Genomic DNA, 19,728 nt, shown 5'->3' on the forward strand with positions numbered 1-19,728 from the left:
GGCATTCATCCATAAAATCTTACTGTTGGCTATTGTATCCTATTTGTGTGCTAAATGCATGTAATCAAACTTGAATTGCAGGTAAAGTAGCCCACATCTAATCTTTCAATTGAAGATAAACAAAAAATATAGGCTACATACATTGCCCTTTTCAGATCAGTTTTCCATGTATTTCACAATCCAACATTTTATGTTTGTAGGCTATTGTGCAGTGACCCTGGAATTCATTTTAAAAATCCCCTCTACAATGGCACCAATAGCAGATAAAAAAAACTGCAATAGGTTGGAACAAGCTATTTAACATCAGATGCAGTGCAAATCCTTTGACAAATAGTATATTATTAAGCGATAGTGCAACAAAAATGTAAAAAGAGAAGAAAAAAGACCAGGCCTATTATAGCCTATCCGAGGGCCACAATGAAAGTCTTATAAATAAATAATATTACAATGATGATAAGCACATTATATCCTGCATAGTGTCTAATCTGTGATGTGTGTAAATATACCTCACAGAGATCAAACTGCCTTGCCACAGAGCAGATAGACAGGTGATAAATGTGTCCTGCAGGTTGTTACACTCTGTCCTCCTGCCAGAAGTAACTGACGATGATGATTACAATGTTTTCACAACAATCACACCTGACAAAAATAACACCATGTCAGCACGCATAGTTCCACACACAACAAGTAAAACCCACCCTAAAATATACTTACAGCAACAAACTTTAACTGATCTTAACAATAGATCCAAGTTTTCCCTTCTAAACTTCTAAAACTCACAAATAAAAACTCTTAACTTTAGGCCTTATTTCAAACCATGACCCTAAACACAAAGCCTTACAAATTTAAGGAACCTTAGGCCAAATAAATAAAACTGCTTTATATCTGTGTCTTAGTCATTATAGGCTTAAATACACATTACCTCATCCCTTATGAGCATGAAGGGATGAGGTAATGTGTATTTAAGCCTATAATGACTAAGACACAGATATAAAGCAGTTCTTCTCAAAAATGAGAAGGTTAAAAATAGGATTTAGTGTTATAAACACTAAATCCTATTGTTAACCTTCTCATTTTTATGAGGTTTATTTTGAAATGCAATGCCATTTGATCCTTCGAAGAATAAAAAAAACACTGATTTTTTTTTTTTTTTTTTTAAACCTTTGATTGCTTAACAATAACAGAAAGATGCTTCTTTTTTCATTGTCTTTAGACGATACAATAGCTTATACAATAATTCCAGTGATTGTTGACCCTTATTTGCACATAGCTGGGTGTGACCGATGACTTTGAATGAATGAATTTACAAGAGGAATGTCGACAACTTTCTATCTCTGGCTCTTTGTTTGCGGCTTGCTGACTAAAAGCTTGACTCAAAAAGAAATAAGAGACATCATAGCATTCACTCAGCTCCAACTGACTTTCATGGGAACTGACAACAGGACAATACAGACATCCACATGGCATACTGCATGGAAAATAATGTTGACTTTAACCTTTTGTCTGCTTAACTAGTTGTTATGTGAAATTAACGAACAAAGTGATGTTAAAAGGAAGACGTATTGTATATTCCATTCAAAATAAGGGTAGGGTAGTGACCTGTTTTGTCCTGTTTGAATCCTGCTTGGCTTGAAACAGGAGTTTTAAAACTATAGTGCTCAAGGCCTACATGTAACATTTTATTTTCGTATAATGTAACTTATTTTCTTTATTTCAGATCTCATAACTTTATATTTCACTTTATATATAAAAACATGTAAACTCATTTTCACATTCTTATATTAATCATATGAAGGACATTTTGTGGTATCTTGAGAATAGTTCTTTACTGTTAACATTTTCTTTCTTTTCATGGGATCTCTAGAATTAAAATATTATGTTTTATTAAGCAAACGACTTGTAGTATTTGTTAGGCTAGTAACTGTTCAACAATGTGTTTATTGTTTTTTGCATTTATGGCTTTATTAATCTGATATGACATCTATATTCTTTAAGAGACAGGATTTTTTTGGTAGTAAGCTGTTTTAGCTGTTAGCTATCAAACTACGTCATCATGGTTTTTTATCTTTGATTGCATCACTCACAAACGTATTATAATTTATTTTAGCTCTGGGGTTCTAGAAAACATATTTCTAGACTTTAATTAAATGGAGAAATACATGACTTTTGCCTTCTAAAAATCATTGTTTTTATTTAATTTTTTCTCCAGATGATGGCAGTGCCTCTTAACAGTTCCTCCATGTGTTGGAGGTGAAGACGTCAGGCCTGCAGGTGCAGCTTTATTTGCCACTTCGTCCTAATTTATTACGGAGGTTATGACCGGCCACCCCAGGCTGCTGCTTCCACATCAGGAATGCTTTGATGTTGAGAGCCGCCTGGACGGTCGGACAAGAGGATTCGCACGGAGCTGGACCCTCCAGGTGAAATGTGTTGTCTGTGTCCGCTGGCTCATTATGGCAGTGTGGGGCAAGGGGCCTCCAGAGGTCCTTGAATGGGTTTCAGCGAATCTTTTAGGACCTTCCAGGGTCCCTTGAAGGAATCCCATGCATCTTTTAAAGACAGGCCTGTCAGAGGGTCTTGGGGAATCTAGAAGAGGCTCAAAGGGACTTGGGTGGTAAGGTGGTTCCAAGGGTCTTTAATATTGCCTGGCATCCTTTGTCATGGGCCCATTCAAAAGTTCTGTAGCCTAATCATTTTTTAAATTTATTTTGATGATCCCTGAAAACTCCCTCTACCCCTGTCATGGCCTGAAACTCCCTCAGTACAACCTGGAAAACTTGAAAGGCCCCTGGAACCCTTCAAAAAGATAATTGGATCTCCTTCAAGGATTCTGAAACCTCCTCAAGGACCTCGAAAACTTCAAGAAGAGCCCAAGCCCCCTGCAACAAACTCTGGAAATCCTGAATTTTCCTTGAAGAAAATTCAAGTATTCTGGAAATCCTTGAGGAATCCACTAGAAGTTCCCATTGATCCTAAAATGTATTCTAGGCGTTATTGAACGAGTTTGGTCTTTTCCGAGGTCTGGAGAACATGTTTCGAGCATCTTTGTAAGGGTCTGTTGATCCTTGAAAAGCTTCCAGGAATCATTGAAGGGGTTCAGGCGTTATTGAAGAAATGTCCGTGGTCATTGCAGGGGTTTGGGGATCTTTTGAAAGTTTCCATGTTCCTTAAAGAGGTTTCAGACTCCTTGAAGGAGATCCAGCAATCTTTGAAGGGATTCAGGGGCCCTTGAAAGGGTTCCAGGCAACACAGGAAATCATTGACGGGGTTCCATGGATCCTTGAATGTATTTCAGGCATTACTGAGCGAGTTGGAATTTCAAGGGGGATCTTTCAGGAAAGACATAATGCCTGAAATGGATTTCAGGCATTTTTAGAGGAGGGTTTTTTGACACTGTCCAGGTACCCTTGAGGAGTTAGTAAAGGAGTTAAATGTTGGATCGTTGCAGGGGTATCATTGAATGGATTCCAGGTGTTTTTTCCTACAGGGGTACAGGGGTACAGGGATCCAACAATCCTTCACTCCAGACATTATTGAAGGAATTTCAAGGGTCTATGTAGGGTAGTTGGGATCCTTTAGGAGTTTGCACATATCCTTGAAGGGATCCCAGGTATCATGATGCAAAACTAAACAAACACTTTCTTTTTTTTTTCTCTCAAAAAACTTTGGAAAATGTGTCTAGAAGCCATATTTTTCAGCATTCAATAAACGTAAAATATAAACATATAATCTTGTGGTATTTTTTCTATCCCTAAAGACTTAAACAGACTTAAAAAAGAAAAAAATCATGTTGTTTGTTTTGAAGGCCTAGCTCCACCGTTTGTATTTCTAAACAAGGGTATATGTGTCTTAAATGTAGTATAGCTCTTTATCGTAATGTTTATTTAGGGTGTTTCTAGAAATTACTCAGTACAAAGGTTTAACTGATCCTTTTTAATGGGCTCAACCTGGAGAAAGACACAGACACATAATGACACTTTCTCACACGCTGTCCAGTTTACTTTTGGGGTTGATTGAAACAACAGCATCTTGTTGGAAGTGTCCTGCTGTGCATGCCGTAAAGTGTAACAGGAGCTGTGTATAGACAGAAGAGCAGAGTGGGATCACTGGGGATCCTGTTATGTTAATTAGCCTCTGATGGACCGACAACACATGCAGCTGAATACAACACCAGGCGGGACATTTGTCTCTGTCTGACACCTCGACCTCTCCTGGATAATGTGCAACAAACAGGAGGACGTGTCCTTCACCTGTGGACTGCAGTGGTGGAGGAAGTATTCAGATCCTTTACTTTAGTAAAAGTACTGATACCAAACTGTAAAGTTCTGCATTGAAAATGTTACTCAAGTAAAAGTATGTAATCAAAATGTACTTCAAATGTAAAATTTCCGCTGTGACTTTTAAACTATTATATATTATATCATTAGATTTTTATTGTTCGTGTATTGTATGCATACGTGTAACAGCAGGATTTTACTGATGTTGGTTGAAGTGAAGCTCATTTTTTTTTTTTTTACAAAGATAATTTTTTAGGCCTTTATTTCCACAGGATAGATGAAGACATGAAAGGGGAGAGAGAGGGGGGATGACATGCAGCAAAGGGCCGCAGGTCGGAGTCGAACCTGCGGCCGCTGCGTCAAGGAGTAAACTTCTATATATGTGCGCCTGCTCTGACAACTGAGCTAACCTGGCCACGAAGTGGAGCTCATTTTAACTATTTTTTATCTGACTGTAACTAATGTTTTTTTTTTTCATTATGGATTAATCTGATGATTAATTGCTCCATCGATTGATAGTGAAAAATGCTGTAAGAATCACCCAGAGCTCAAAGTAACACCTTCACAATGTTTGTTTTGGTCCACCAATAGTACAAAATTCAGACTAGGCATTACTGCCTCTGGCAGGTTAAAACCATTAACGTACTTTTGTCTTTGCAAACCAAAAGGATGTATGTGTTTTATGATCTAATCACAAGTAGTGGTCACTCCAGATGCATATGGAGACATATTCTAAAGCCAGAGGTTTGTACTACGAATCAAGATCAGGTGTGAACACATGTACTTGTAGCTGTCCACTTGAAACATGTTAAAGCCAGGTCTGAACAGGGCCTGTTTAAAATAGTCAAACCAAAACTATTTTCCTGCATGAAGTCTCTGCTGCATTTAATGAGGCTGCACCAGCTGCTTTTACATGTTGTAATAAAATATTGATGATGAGAAATAAATGAAGCATTGTCACCTTTGACCTCAGTGATATTGTGTACTAAACTGTAGGCCTCAAGATGATATAGTAAAACAAAATACCCATTTGGGCCACAGGGTGGCAGACTGGAGCTGTTTTCAGTGAAGAAAACAACCTCATAACAGAAACGTGATCAGAAATTGTATTTAGAAAGTTAATCAGAAACACACAGTGTGTCTTATTTGACTGGTTTAGGAAAACTGTAGAGACAGTGATACAATAAATACTCTCCCTACTCTCAGGAAGAACTGTTGGAGACCTGGAGACATTTAGAAAATGAATGATGATAACATGAGTCTAAAAATATCTTCATGGGGATTTTTTTTGTTTTTCTTTGGCTTTTCTACAGCTTTGAACTTAATGAATTGTGTTATGTTCAGTTTTGAGATTTAGCCTTTGACATAAACATGATGTAGATGTATTTCACCACTAGATGGAAGCATTTGAAAGGTTTTAACTAAGGGAGATGATCACTAAGTACTTTGTTTCTGCACCTTTATTTGTAAAATGGATTTATCAGTACAATATAGTGTCATTGCATAATGGAGATAAAGTACAACAATTCACACTTCTGTGAAATATAGTGGAGTAGAAGCATAAAGTAACAGAAAAGGGAAATACTCAAGTAAAGTACAAGTAGGCCTACCTCAAAATTGTACTTAGGTACACTACTTAGTCACTTTCTACCACTGCTGCCTATTCAGGAAGTCTAATAAATCAGAGCGTAAAAAAATGACACTTTTTAAAGCTAGTGATTATTAATTTAGAATGTGTTATCAGTCCTACAGTCAGCAAAATAAAACAAAATAAAATGATGCTTCAGCCTTTGAGCCCAAAAGGAGTCAGGAAGCTGAAATATGTTGGGCTTAAAATTGGCATTAAAACATAAAAGAAGCCCCCAGCTGTTAATTGACTTGTAAAAGTCAGTTGTGGTCTGATTACAGCAGAGTCTGACTGTCAAAGAAACCAACCAGCGACTCTCAGCACGGCAGAGCAGCTTAATTCCAAACCTCTGTGAGAAACAACAGCAACACAGATGTACCAAGAACATTTCCAGACGGGTCGAACGGAATGATGCTTGGTCTGTAAGCTCGTCTCAAATGAGGGCTGATTTAATGACCTCCAACAATGTCTAGTTTTACTGTGTTTTATTCTAACATTTTTCATTTTCATTTCTTTAACCAAGATGCATAATGTTAACACCTGTACAGGTAACTTCAAACTGAATACTATGACACTAGTGTGTATTTATTTTATATAACACACTCTTTTCTATATTGGACCAATTCATTACCACCATCAATGGTGGAGTATAACATATGTATTCAAGTACTGTACAAATTCAGTGTAGTTGTATGCAACTTTAGACTTTTACTCCACTACATCTCAGAGAAAAATATTAATATTACATAATTATACATTTGTCTGACAGCTTTAGTTACTTTAGATTTAGATTACAGACCATACCCTTCTTATCCAGTGAAAGCCATGTTGATTGATTGATTTGAATGTTTGTGACAAACTGAAGGTTGAAATGTACCCTTATATATTGAGAAAATTCTCCTTCTTCTTAAGCTAAATAAACTATTTAAAAAGCCTCTTGGATCAGCCGGAAAATGCATCGCCACAGAGCTGTAAACAGGGCTGTTTTGCATGAAAAGTTGACTTTTTAGAGATGTGTGGTTCTTTTCAGCATCTGTGAGTGTTACTGTTATGTTTTGTGGTGATATTTTAATGAATCCTGCATGCTCGGATCTGTATATCAGAGCTGCATTTTGTTAGATACACAATGCTTTATGTGAAATGCTGTTACACTTGTAATATTCAGCAAATTGCTCATACATAGTCACCTCAAAAAAGAACACCGATTACTGTAGAGCATTTGTTGAATTATTATGATTTGATATGTCTGTCCTGTCTCCAGTGGTGGAGGAAGTATTCAGACCTTTTTACTTATACAAGTAGTAATACAGTGTGAAAATACTCCAAGTTACAAGTGAAAGTCCTGCATTCAAAACTTTAGGTACCAAGGTATTAGCATCAGCCTACCTAAAGTCCCAAGAGTAAAAGTACTCATTATGCAGAATGGCCCACTTCAAAATCATATATATTATTGGATTATAATTAATTATAATTAATGATGCATTAATGTGTTCATTACAGTGTTGCAGCTGGTAAAGGTGAAGCTAATTTTACATGTATACTGTAATATTACATAATTTATTAGTTGATTATATTTTGTATCGTTATTATGAATCTGCAAAGTAACTAAAGTTGTTAAATGTAATGTGTTAAAATATTTTCCTCTGAAACATATGTGGAGTAGAAGTATAAAATAGCATAACATGGAAACACTCCAGTAAAGTACCTCAGAATTACCAAAATGCAGTAATTAAGTTAATGTACTTAGTTACTTTCTACCACTGCTTGTCTCTACACATGACTTTACTTAAGAAGGGTATAAGATTAGTTAAGTAATTCATACCACTGCTACAATAAAGTCAATATTGAGATACCAGCTGTATTTAACATTTAATTTGAAATATTGAAACCTATGTTAAATATCAATTCAGCCAACCATTTGGAATTAAATCATTATTAATAGTCAGTGACACTAAAGACAACAATCTGATCCATTTGGAAAACTCTGATTTATTTGGCATACTCTTCACATGCATTGATGATCCTTAACATCGAAAACTTTCACAGTACTAAACATGCTTGCAGGAAATAGATGAGAGATTTTCAAAAACAATGTGAGTCTGTTACATTCATCCGTTTTTGGTCGTGTTCCACTTGACATCTTGAAAGCATGAGTGGATGTTAGAGGGTTAACATCACCTTATCAAAGGGTGATTGCTTGACAAAGTTCAATTCAAATAAGACAGAAAAATACCCTTTTGGCTACACACACACTGGATGTCCATTCACAATAATACATTTTGGTGTCCCCTGCTGTATTAGTCCATCAGATACTACTTTAGGTGGATGAGTTCAGGATGCGGGAGTCTGCGGAGTCGGAGCGTTCTTCGTACTCCTCATCAGGGGAGTAGAGGCCGGGTTTGGATCCCAGCGTGCAGCTCTCCTCCTGGATGCTGATGCGCTGCTCCTCGGAGGGTCTGGAGGGGAGGATGGGGGAGCTGCGGAACACGGAGCCACCGGTGCCGGTTGGGGCTGCGGGAGAGAACGGCGACACGTACTGGGCCGCCGAGCGGAGCTGGTACTGCTGCTGCAGAGCCATGGTATTCCACAGAGTCACGTCGTTGTGCATGAAGGGGCTGGCCTGGCTGCGAGTCAGAGAGTTGCGCAGCATGAGCGGGTAGCGCGTGGGCTGCGGGAAGGACGGGTGCTGCAGGGGGACACCCAGCGGACCGGTGGACACCACGCCCGAGGCAGAATCGGATGTGAACCGGAGGGACTCGGGGACCCGGAAAGCAGAGCCCACCGACCACTTGGCGGAGGAGGACACCGGGTGGTAGGAACCCAGCGTGTGCTCGAACAGGTGTCCGTTTGAAGGCAGCAATAGGGCGTCCTGGTGCGGGTCGGCGTGCGGATGCGCGCTCCCGTCAGGACTCCGGCTGGACAGCAGTACCTCGATGGCCCCCACCAGATCCCCCCCGCAGCCTCGGAGGATGAGGTCCAGGACAGGAGGCTTGTGAGCGGGGAAGATCTTCTTGAGAACCTCGAGCGGCGGCCGGTTGGATCGGAGGCTGAAGGGCAGGTTGATGGAGCCGGCGAGGCCTTCGATCAGCACGCCCTGCTCTCCAGAGCTGACCGGATACTTCTGAGGACTCTCGGCTTTGGCCTCCTTCTCTGTGCTGCCGGCTTTAGGGAGGCTGTAGCGACTGTCCTCCGGGTGGGAGGGGGTCTCTGGGGGCTCCGGGGTGTAGCAGGAGTTTGGTTTGGAGCCTTCAGGGGAGCTGACCGGGTCCTGCTCCTTCTCACTGGAGCTCCCCCCGTTTTCACCCCCGGACCCCTCATCAGGACCGTCCTCTGTCGGCTCTGCAACACAAGGAACAGACAGTCAGGGAACAAGTTTGGGCAGGAAACACACAGGGTAAAAACACATTTCAGGTTGCAGGAAAGCCATGCACAAAGTAGCCTAATGAATAAAAGACACCAATCTGACTTCAAAAACATTTCTGCCCTTTTAATGCAAACTCCAATTCCACTCTCCTAAGCTCTCATCAAGAGAAACGTAACACAGAATGAATCGCTTGTCAAGTTGTCTCCAACACAGAGAATAATGCGGATTTACTTGACTTTCTCCTCTCCGAAGCTGTTAACACAAAGTGCTGACTGTGTGTCAGTGAGGAATCTACCGTCGATGTCTTTTGACCACATTTTGTAAACAGATCGCTTGTTGCTCGGTAACATTTCATCTGAAGTTGACCTCCTGCAAGAAATATGGCGATTACATTCGATTGGTCCTGTCCGCCGCTGATTACTGTAATCTTTTAAACCACTCAGCTCCGTTTGTCAGCGTGATGTGGAGTCAGCTGATCGGTGATTGTGTCCAAATGTTTAAGTCTCAGAAAACAACCCAAATCTGCACTGTTCTGTTAGATATTATAACATAATATTCAATAGGCTAATTCAGTATAGCCTATAATTATCACGCCAGGGGGGAATATTGAGCATAGGCCTATTGCTTTTTCATGAAAACTTCAATAAAAACGTATTTGCTTGCTCAACAACAAACAGAAGGTAACAAACTATTAAAATACTGAAATTAAATCAGCTTTATCTACGAATTGATATTCTTTTTGTCAAAAGGGAGTTTTGCAGCCTCATAGGTCTATGCTATTTTACAAAATGACAAACACTGAATAATTGTTTTATATTTTTGTAAGCTTAGTGTAAAATAATTTCTTGTAAAAGAAAAAGAAAAAAAACAATCATGCAATTTTCAATATGGCTATATACTGTATATAATGACAAAACAAAAAATGCGACATGAACTTATTACAAATGCTGTCAGATCCCTTTTAATAATTCATATAAGCTTAATGAGTTTTTTTGGTGGCTTTTTTAAAAATCCAAACATTTTCAAAAATATTTTGTAAAAATGTCACAAAAACAAACAATTTTTTATTTGACCTTTAGCACAATAAATAAAAGATAATTTTTTTAAAATTAAATGTTTGATTGTTTTATTACCTTAAGCCTTTTGTGCTGCTGTGACATGTACATTTCTCCCCCTGAGAATCAGTATAGTTTTATATTTCTTATCGAATCTTGATTCTTTGAAAACAATGGAAATGGTTGGAATGAATCCTTTCATTTTAGCAAAGTTGTCATTCCCTATAAAGCAACATTTAGAGCTAGGCATATGACCTAAAAATCCACACAAATGTCATTATCTTAAAGTAGGCTACTTTTAAACACTGCTACGATCCAAACACTGTGTAGCCTACAAGATTAAACATCTGCATGTACTTATTTAGGAATGGATTGCCTTTTTTTCTTATTTTAAATAAAAAATATTTTTCTGACATAATCTTTATGCATGATTGTGTGAAAACTGTAAAAACAATGCACAAAATAGATATGTATTGGTAAAAAGGTCCTGTGAGAATGTGGCACTTTGTGACTTATTTAATATGTACAATAGCCTTGCAATAAGTAGCAGTTTTTAATTATTTCTGTCATTATTAGTTTTTTTTCTGCAAAAAAAAACGTCACTTCATAATTTGGGCCATTTTTCATTGATGTAATTCCCTCAAATAAAAGTCAGAATTCATCAGGAATTGAAACATTTCAAGTCAAACTCTATCCTGCAGTCCTCTTCATTATTCTCCCACCTGTGCATGTTTGTGCTTCGGCCTGCACCGGCTCCGTGCTGCTCCACCTCAGCTCCAGCTCTTCAGTCCTCGGCGGTGCTCCCTGGGTCCCCTCGCCGGCTCCAGCTATGCCGATGCCGGGCAGCACTCTGAGGGACTCCGGGATGAGGCTCTCCAGACTCTCGTTGGCCTGCTGCCTGCGGAGCGCCACCTGTGCCGCCATGACGCGCTGCCGCTCGATGATGAGGATGCACTTCTCGCAGGTGCAGTCCTTGAAGCGGCAGTAGCGCTTGTGACCTTTGAGCCACGACAGCACGCCGTGGTTCCGGCAGCGCGCGCACTTGGGGGTCCTCTGCAACGGGGCCCGGGGCTGAGACACCGGAGCCCCCATGTACAGGTAGGGGGACCCGTAGCCATTCATTCTGTCAGCGTGTTTTCCAGGACGCCCAAGTGCATCTGCGAAGAGGCGAGGCGGGGCGGGAGTGTTGTTGTCAGCAGCAGTCCGAGAGATGGAGCTGGATGGAGCTGCTCTGCCACACGCATGACAGGGTGAGGATAAGAGGTGTTGGCTTGTTGTGGAGGATCCACCTTTCCCCCGGCTGACAGCACAGATATGCATCAGGGCTGACACGCACTTATGGAGACGAGTAACCAAACGCTGTCACTTGCGTCAAAGCACGCTGCAAAAAATGTCCATGTGAGGCTGAGAGGGGAAAAAAAAAAAAAAAAACCTGCCAGTGAGGATTAGATAATGTTTCCCTGCAAGGTTCACACGTTTGTAGAATTTCCTTAAAAAAACGGGACAATAACTTTCTGTCAAAATTCAAGAAGACTACAAACATACTGGGTTGCAGAAACAAACATCCCCTTCATGTATTTAAAGATTGTAAGACTTGATCAAGTAGCTGAAATGAAAAGTTGAGACTCCTCAAAGCTTTAGCAAGGAAGCTGCAACTTTATCTCCAGAATTGGTCCAGAAAAAGGTCAAACTGCAGGACAATTCATTTATCCACTTGGGAAAATATCTAAAAAGATATGTGTAAGCTTATAAATCTCTACTTAACTGTTCAACTTTGTTGATGCTAAATATACAACTTTTTTTTTTAACACACCAGCTGTCAATACTGTCCTGTAATGTAACACTTTATATGCAAGGGAACTTAGGTTCCTTTATGAAACAAATATCCATTACAAGATTCAAAGGAGGTTAGAAGACAGTCAGTGCTTCTTCTGATGGCACCCATTTGAAGATTTTTAAAGAAATAGCCTATATAACAGTTAAGTTAACATGAGAAAAACATGACAGTTATACTGAAACTACCACCAATCTTGTGGTTGAGGGCCGACCCACTCTACAGTACCTCTGAACCACAGCCACCCCCAGCAATCATGAAACATTTATGGTAAAGATAGTTTAAAAGACAAGCCGCATAAGTTAGTGTCTTTTCTATTGGCATCCAAATGTAGATTTTTAAAATATAAAGCATACACATTTCTTAAAACAAGTAAAGATGGAAAAAAAACATGACATTTAAACTCATAGTAGCACCATAAATACCTACTGTAAAAGATGTGTAGCCATAAGTCAACTGAGTATCAAATGTGACATCCCAGCTGTCAACACTGAGGGGAAAAACAAGTCCCTGCATAAAGCAAACAACCAATTAAACATGTATAATACTTTAAAAGACTACATGCACAAGTCTGTGCCTTTTCTGTTGGCACCGATTTGTAGATTTAGAAAAATATGACACATAAAATTCATATTTTAACAATTCAACATGAAAAAAAACATGCCATTTAGACTGAAAACGGCATCATAAATAATTAGACTAAAGCTTTAAACTTATTTTTAAGTCCAACAACTCAATTGTTACACTCAAATGAGAATAATGTGACATCCCAGCTGTCAAAACGCAGGTCTCTTTAGATACATATTCCCACAAATGTTCATTTTTAGGAAATAACATAAGCATAAAGATCAAAGATCTCATATATTTTTATTTTAAAAGTCAGGACTTTAGTGTATATTTCCCCTCGCTGTTGCCTGCAGGCCCACAGACTATAAGACTTAATTTGGACAAAGTGCTCACAGCTTCTCGTACCTTTTACACAATCGTACATAACTTAGATGATTAGGTCTCCACATGTATAAAAGCCCTTTGGGAACTATGTCGAGGATGCTGATATGTCCCTTCTGCTGGACTAATAGAGGGCATTGAAACATAACACCGGACAAAGCCGGGGCCCATTTCTGACCGTAAAAAAGGTTTATTCAAGCAAATAATGGGATCCGAGCCTTGCGCGGCTTACAGAGAATAAGAGCACGGTAAACTTCCCCACATGAAGCCCGTCTCCAGGGCTATTAAGCTTTTAATTGGAAAATAGCAGAGGAAATTTCAAGGTGACTAGAGTGGCTTTGCAGTTTGTGCCGGCCGAGTAGATTTGTGGGGAGTGGGAGGTGGTGGGTGAACGCCTACACCACAACGCATAATAAATTTATTCATGTTGTTCGTTGATAAAAGACTAAAACACAAACTGGAATAAAAGTTTTTACTGCAGGAAGCACTGTAATTGGCATAAGGCCTGATTTTTTTATTTATTTTGATGCAAGTTAAAGATGCAGAAAGACTTATTTAAATATCATCTGCTGAATGTGCATTTAATATAAAACACAAAAATGATTTTACATGTTCTTTAAAAAAGGCCTGATAGCCAACTGTATGTTAGTATAGGATTACTGTTCATAATTAGCATCATTTAGAGCAGAGAACTTCAACAGGGGGTCCGCAGAGTCACTGCAGTGGGGCCTCCAAGTTATTGTTAATATTTGAAAGTATTTTCAAAAATTAATTTCTGTTTGCAAAATTATATTTATCTTCAATATTGGCTTTACTCTTGTCACTCATTTAACATCTTGGACCTCATGTTTATATTAGCAGAGGCAACTCTTCCAGCAGGGCCCCTCTTCAGCGGGTGTAGGAGCAGGAGGAGGAGCTGACCTCTGCTGAGTGGAGTTATTATTAGGTGCTGATTGGGGGCGTTGCTGCCACTCAGAAGTCCTGTCACAGAAACGCTGATTTAAGTCTCCCCAGGGAGGCGGGACACGGAGATCCTACAGAGGAATTAGCCGGACGTCTGAATTAGTGAGAACATCACTCAGCCACCATCAATCTCCAGGGAAAAAGGAAGTCTATGTTTTTTTTAGGATACTACAAAATAAGTTGAAAAACTCTATATGATCACTACATGTAGATTGGAAAAAAATCAGCTATTCTAATATTATATTTTTTGAATTTGACACTTACACAATTATTATACAATCTTGTGATTAGCAGTTCTTCACCTTTTATGGCAGTTTTTTTTTTTTTTTTTTTTTAAATATGTTAACATAATTATAAATATGATAAGTCATTCATTATTTATTTATTTATTTATATATCTTCATGTGTAACTATATCAATATACCTTCTTGAGGGGTCATCATGGAATAAAGGAAAATCTAAAAGTCTAAGTCAATTATAGAAACTCCACTGGTGGAGAAGTGTGGTCCTCCTCTCAGATCAGGCAGAGCAGGTGTAAAGACAAATGATGGGTAACGTCCTCAGATTGGTTGTGGATGCTCGGAGTCACAGCGGCCTGTTAAGTTGGTTTAGTCTGTCTAGTTCAGCCTGTTTATTGGTGCTTGGACATTTATGACCGGAGCTCTGCCTGTCCTTCAAACAGCACTGCGATCCTCCAACTACTAGCCAGCAAACAGGACAGACTATCAACTACAGCCAGTACATGCAGAGAAGTTGGCTATTAGCCTTTTCAAAAATACTCAAGGAATTTTTAGACGGTTAATAGAATTGATACAACTGCATGAGTAAAATATTTAAATGGAATGCTGTAATTTCTCAGGACAGCAGGTAGAACCCAGGATGTCAAAGATGCTTTGAAAAACAAAAAAATGACATGTTTAACCCTCCTGTTGTCTTCCCATCGACCATTAACTTGTTGTCCTTCCGGGTCTAAATTGAAAATTATTTTTATTTTGTGCTTTTTCCAACGTTTTAGAATGCTTTTGACGCTGTTTTAAACATTTTTGTCACATTTTTCAACGCTTTTTCTTATTCATGGTCAACAAACCTAATTTAAATGACATTATACCTAATTTTTGAGTTAAAAAAAGCAGAAATTATGAATTATTCTGACTAATAGAAAGTTAAAGTCAGAGGATGTTGAGTGGATAATCAGACTGGTATATGTTAAAGTTTAGTCAGGATACGGTTTTAAAACCCTTTACACATTTTTTTGAAATGCTAAAATTCAATGAATGTAATTATTAATTTTACCTGCGAACAACGTTGTATGGCTTCCATACAACGCACATATGCTTCCAAGTTATGTTTGGGCAATTTGGATGAAAGAAAACCATTTTCTGATATAAAAAACGTTGAAAACGGGTCAAATTGGACCCGAGGACAACACAAGGGTTAAAGAGAAAAGTTTGGCTACACAAATTGTACAAATCAGCATCTCAATGTGTAAAAGATGCTCCTTTTTGTGATTTAGCTTGGTAAAGTTACTGTATGATCTTGAAAAGTGTTTAATAATCCGCCTCAGTTGCTTTGGTATTTCAAATTTGTTTCCATTTGAGACATTTACAGTTTCAGTCTGTAGAAAAATTCAAAGGCCCTGTACATCGATACAGGTGTTTTCATCTTAGTGGCTTATTAGTGGCCCAAAGTTGATGAAGTATGAGGACCTGCAACTAAGAAAGTTGGGAGGGGAAATCTACATTAGACTTTCTGTAAATTACAGCACTTCAGGCATAAAAACTGAAAAAAATGTTGGCTTATGGCATACACTTTTTGTTGGAGAGCCTTTATGTGGTGACAGGCCTAATGTGGCCATGCATGTTCCCAAATGTGTTTGTTTGTTTGTTTATCCCCAGATTAAAATTCTGTCACTGGACGTTACCGCTTGGGTGTAACAAACAACCAATCAGATTATCTCTGGCACCTGAGCAGGTGAGCTGATCCAAACTAATCTTAAAGAATATTCTTTACTCTCCAGTCAACTGAGAGTGGCATCCTCAGGCATGAATATATAATCTAAAAATGATCCAAAACAGTTTTAAGTTTCCACCTCTGAGCTCACTGCGTCCTCATCCAACGCTTCCTGTCTGTGTCGAGCAGCAATCACTCCACCTGGAGGTGTCGCGGTGGGATCCGAGCAGATTTTATCTATTATGGGGAGGGCATGATTCATGGAGGCAGAGGCAGCTCAAGGAAAACCAATCCTGTGACACTTTCTCCCCTGCGCTGTACACCGGGGCAACAGCTACAGAAGGACAAGGCAAGCGGCAGCCGGTCGCCCCTGACAACCGTGATAAAATGGCCTTCCTTAACTAAACTCGTAAAGCAACGGGGCAATAAAACTCAATCTTCTGTAAAATCCAATTAAGTCATTATCTGACTGATTGTATCTTTAATTGAAAACAGAAGTGACAGTAAATTTCTGTGATATATCAGGATCAATCGATACTGCTGTACAATCTGGTCTCAAGAGGTGATTTATAATGTCAAAGCCTTCTAGGTAACTCCACATTCTTCTCTCTAAAACCACTGGTGGATGAAATTAAGAGTAAGTGCGTTTCATAAAAAAACAAGATGGTCACGTTATTGATTACAACAGATGGGGCAGAATCCAATGAATGTTCCCACAACGCAGCAGAAAGAAAATACAAGTAATTTTCTTTGTCTGTTTTATATTGTTGTTTCCAGCATCACATTTACACTCCATCACTTTAAAGCGTTTTTATTTACCTAAAAGTTGTAGCGACATAAACTCCGAGACTCCAAATTACTTTTGTTGCTGTCTTATTCAAACGCAAACACAAATAAACACTTTCAAAGCATGCAATTGGAACTGAATCTCCATAAAACACAAAACACATCAACAATATGCAGTACAGTGGTGTACTAGTCGGCTTCACAAAGGCAGAAAAGTTGGCAAAATCTCATATGAGTTGTTTTTTAATTAACACTTAAACAACACAACTCAAAAGTGGGCAACAGGATTACATTCATTAGTTCATGGAATAAAAAAACAGCTTTTGGGGTATTTACTTACACAAAGCAACACTGTGACCAGGTATTTATGTCAAAAAACACAACTAACGATTATTTTTTATTATAGATTCATCAAATTATTTATTTATTAATTGATTAGTTATTTGGTCTATAAAGCATCAGAAAACAATGGAAAGTGACATTTTCCCAGATCCCAAAGTGACATCACAACAGTCCAAAACCAAAAGAAAATGGACTTCAATTTAAGACAACCTTGCTTGAAAAAATCCCTTAAATGATTAATTGATTATCAACTAATCCACAAATTGTTTCAGCTTTACACATCACTGCTACAAATCCAGGTCCTCAGCTTCCGCTGTATCTACAAGGCCGTACCAAGGTGTGTAAACAGTCACCCATGTGTTTAGTAAAACTCCAGGCCTGAAGGGGTTAAATATACAATAGACATGCAAATTCTGTGGAATAAATGATGCCGCTGGATCGGTGCCATAAATAAGCAGCCGGTGCTCATCACATGCCAACGCAACGGAGGGAAACATGATTTATGTCTAACCTGCCTGTTTTTCTCCCCGCTAACCCTCCAGTCACACGTTGTCCTGCAGGAGGATATCCCAGAGTCTCTATCAGAGATGTTTTCTACTCTAAAACTTTAATTCAGTGACACATTTATTTATACCGGACAAAAGGAAATGCAGTTTTCACATATTTTTCCAAAACTATCTGATCGTTGTTCACACTGTACAAACAGGTCAAAAGATGTCTTTGGCATTAGTATAGGCATACATCTGGGCAATATTTTAGTTTGAAAGTTTTTGATAGAGCTAGGTGGATAAATAGTCCAGGCTATCCAATATCAGCAGATATATTCATCGTGGTGTACATGTCAACAAGTAATTGCTGTAAAGAAATGCCAAAGAAATGTTTGAGATCATTTAGAAACCATTAAATAAACCACCAGATTAATTAGTTTCTATAACGTCTGATAAAATATACCTTATCTCAATTGTCACAATTCGTTAAAATTTAAGGAATCCTTATCAAAAATGTTTGTGTCTATGAAAAATTGGCATCCGATGTATCATCAAAGTTTTCAACTAATATTTCATCCTCAAAAATCCAGTATCAGTTTTTAGGAAGTCTTAATGACAATATTTATATATTTATATACATAAATATATATACACAGTCATTTAAATATTGTTGAAACAACTATTAGATGTAGCCTAACGCCACCTGAACATCTTTATTTTGCTGACCTCCAGTGGTTTAACTTCTCCCCTTTGTTGCAGTGGTGTAGATGTGTACTCCAGGGTGTGTCAGAGCACCGTGACATCACAGTTGGGTGTGGTAACACAGGTGAAACACACTTGAAACTTTCAACCAAAAAGGGCAGAAAAATGTTGCTATTCAGCCTGGTGTTGAGGTACTATTTAACCTCGACATCTTTTGACCTGCAAATCACCAAATCAGTGCTTACTAAAAAGGATGGGCTCAACTTTGTCTTCTGGTTAACTAGATCACAAAACAGACTTCAAAAGCTGAAAAACAATAGACTAATACAAACTAAAAAATAATTAACCTATACTACATGTATTGCATGTCAACCAGGGCATTTGGCCAAATTTAGCCTTTGACTATTTCTAAATAAGTGCTTGAGATTTAAGTAACGGTGATTGCAAACACTAAGCCTGTATTCTGATTGTCAAAAGATCGTCCACTAATATCTAACCATACTGTGTCAAAACTGCACTGGTCCATTTTACTGCATGCTTGAAAAGGATTTGAATATCATTATTTAGCATGTTGCGTCACTTTATCTTTTGGATAATAAAAAATACTTCACTTTGCATTAACAGTTGCTTTCCGAAAAGGAAAAACAAGTGTACAACTTTACAAAAACACAACACGTCACTTATTTACTGTACATTTAGTCGCCTTTATAAAGGGTTTATCCAAACAGCCTAATTCTGAAGAGGAAAAACTAGTGTACAACCGTCTAGTTTGAATAATTTGGTCCAATCTTGATTACTGATAATCATGAGACTTATTCAATGTATGTTTGTTTATCTTTATCTTCTGGAGAATGCTTCTCAAGTAATTGCATGCTGTTATTTGTGAACTTGTAAATTTTTTTACTTTCCGAGCACTTTCTATGCTGGTGAACTGGCTTCAACAAAACATTTAACAGCTAAAAATTAGCTAAAATACGAAGACCACCTGTATTCTCAACTGAGGTGTGGAAAATACGTTATCGTGCCTCCTGGACACAAACAGAGAAACCTGCAGCGAACAGTAACTGCAGTAACTTTGATCAATTGATCTCGTAATGCTTTTGTTGTGTAAAATTATCCTTAGCTTCTTTTATTTGGTGGCGTCACCATCGATGATGGAGTTGATGGTGAAGTTTGGCGTCTCGCTGCCGACCTCGCACTCAGCGTTGACATCGGAGTTAACCAGGGAGCTGATGGACCTGCAGGTCATGGTGGAGTCGTGACCAGTGGTGATGCTGCTGGGGGAGAAGGCTGCAGGGACGAGACAGACAAGAGACTCCTGATCAGAGAGCCACTGAGGATGCTAGCTGACAGACAATCCAACAGTCAAGGCCACCTCACACAATTGAACAG

General features: G+C 38.7%; 2 protein-coding genes across 3 annotated transcripts in view; both read right to left on the reverse strand.

The window, feature by feature from the left end:
- Positions 1–7,873: 7,873 nt before the first annotated feature.
- On the reverse strand, positions 7,874–12,090 carry dmrt3a (doublesex and mab-3 related transcription factor 3a). Its single transcript, XM_031305504.2, has 2 exons — positions 11,046–12,090; positions 7,874–9,243 (listed from the first exon to the last, which is right to left on the reverse strand). Exons 1-2 carry the CDS (start codon positions 11,641–11,643, stop codon positions 8,222–8,224), a joined length of 1,620 nt encoding a protein of 539 aa, XP_031161364.1. The 5' UTR covers positions 11,644–12,090; the 3' UTR covers positions 7,874–8,221.
- A 4,723-nt stretch (positions 12,091–16,813) lies between these two features.
- dmrt1 (doublesex and mab-3 related transcription factor 1) overlaps positions 16,814–19,728 on the reverse strand; it is a 34,564-nt gene continuing 31,649 nt past the window's right edge. For both annotated transcript variants that reach the window (XM_031305505.2, XM_031305506.2), the window contains exon 5: positions 16,814–19,626. In XM_031305505.2, the coding sequence (XP_031161365.1) occupies positions 19,466–19,626 (161 nt within the window). In that variant the 3' untranslated portion in view covers positions 16,814–19,465. The remainder of the gene's footprint in view (positions 19,627–19,728) is intronic.

Source organism: Sander lucioperca, chromosome 2 (genome assembly GCF_008315115.2).
Source record: "Sander lucioperca isolate FBNREF2018 chromosome 2, SLUC_FBN_1.2, whole genome shotgun sequence".
Lineage (NCBI taxonomy): Eukaryota > Metazoa > Chordata > Actinopteri > Perciformes > Percidae > Sander > Sander lucioperca.

What these genes read in the sequence shown, in the direction of transcription:
- dmrt3a (XM_031305504.2), bottom strand. Translation starts at nt 11,643, where the DNA reads ATGCATATCTGTGCTGTCAGCCGGGGGAAAGGTGGATCCTCCACAACA. An exon ending in CGAAGCACAAACATGCACAG is followed by an intron (nt 9,244 to 11,045) that starts GTGGGAGAATAA and finishes CTTGTGTTGCAG; the next exon opens with AGCCGACAGAGGACGGTCCT.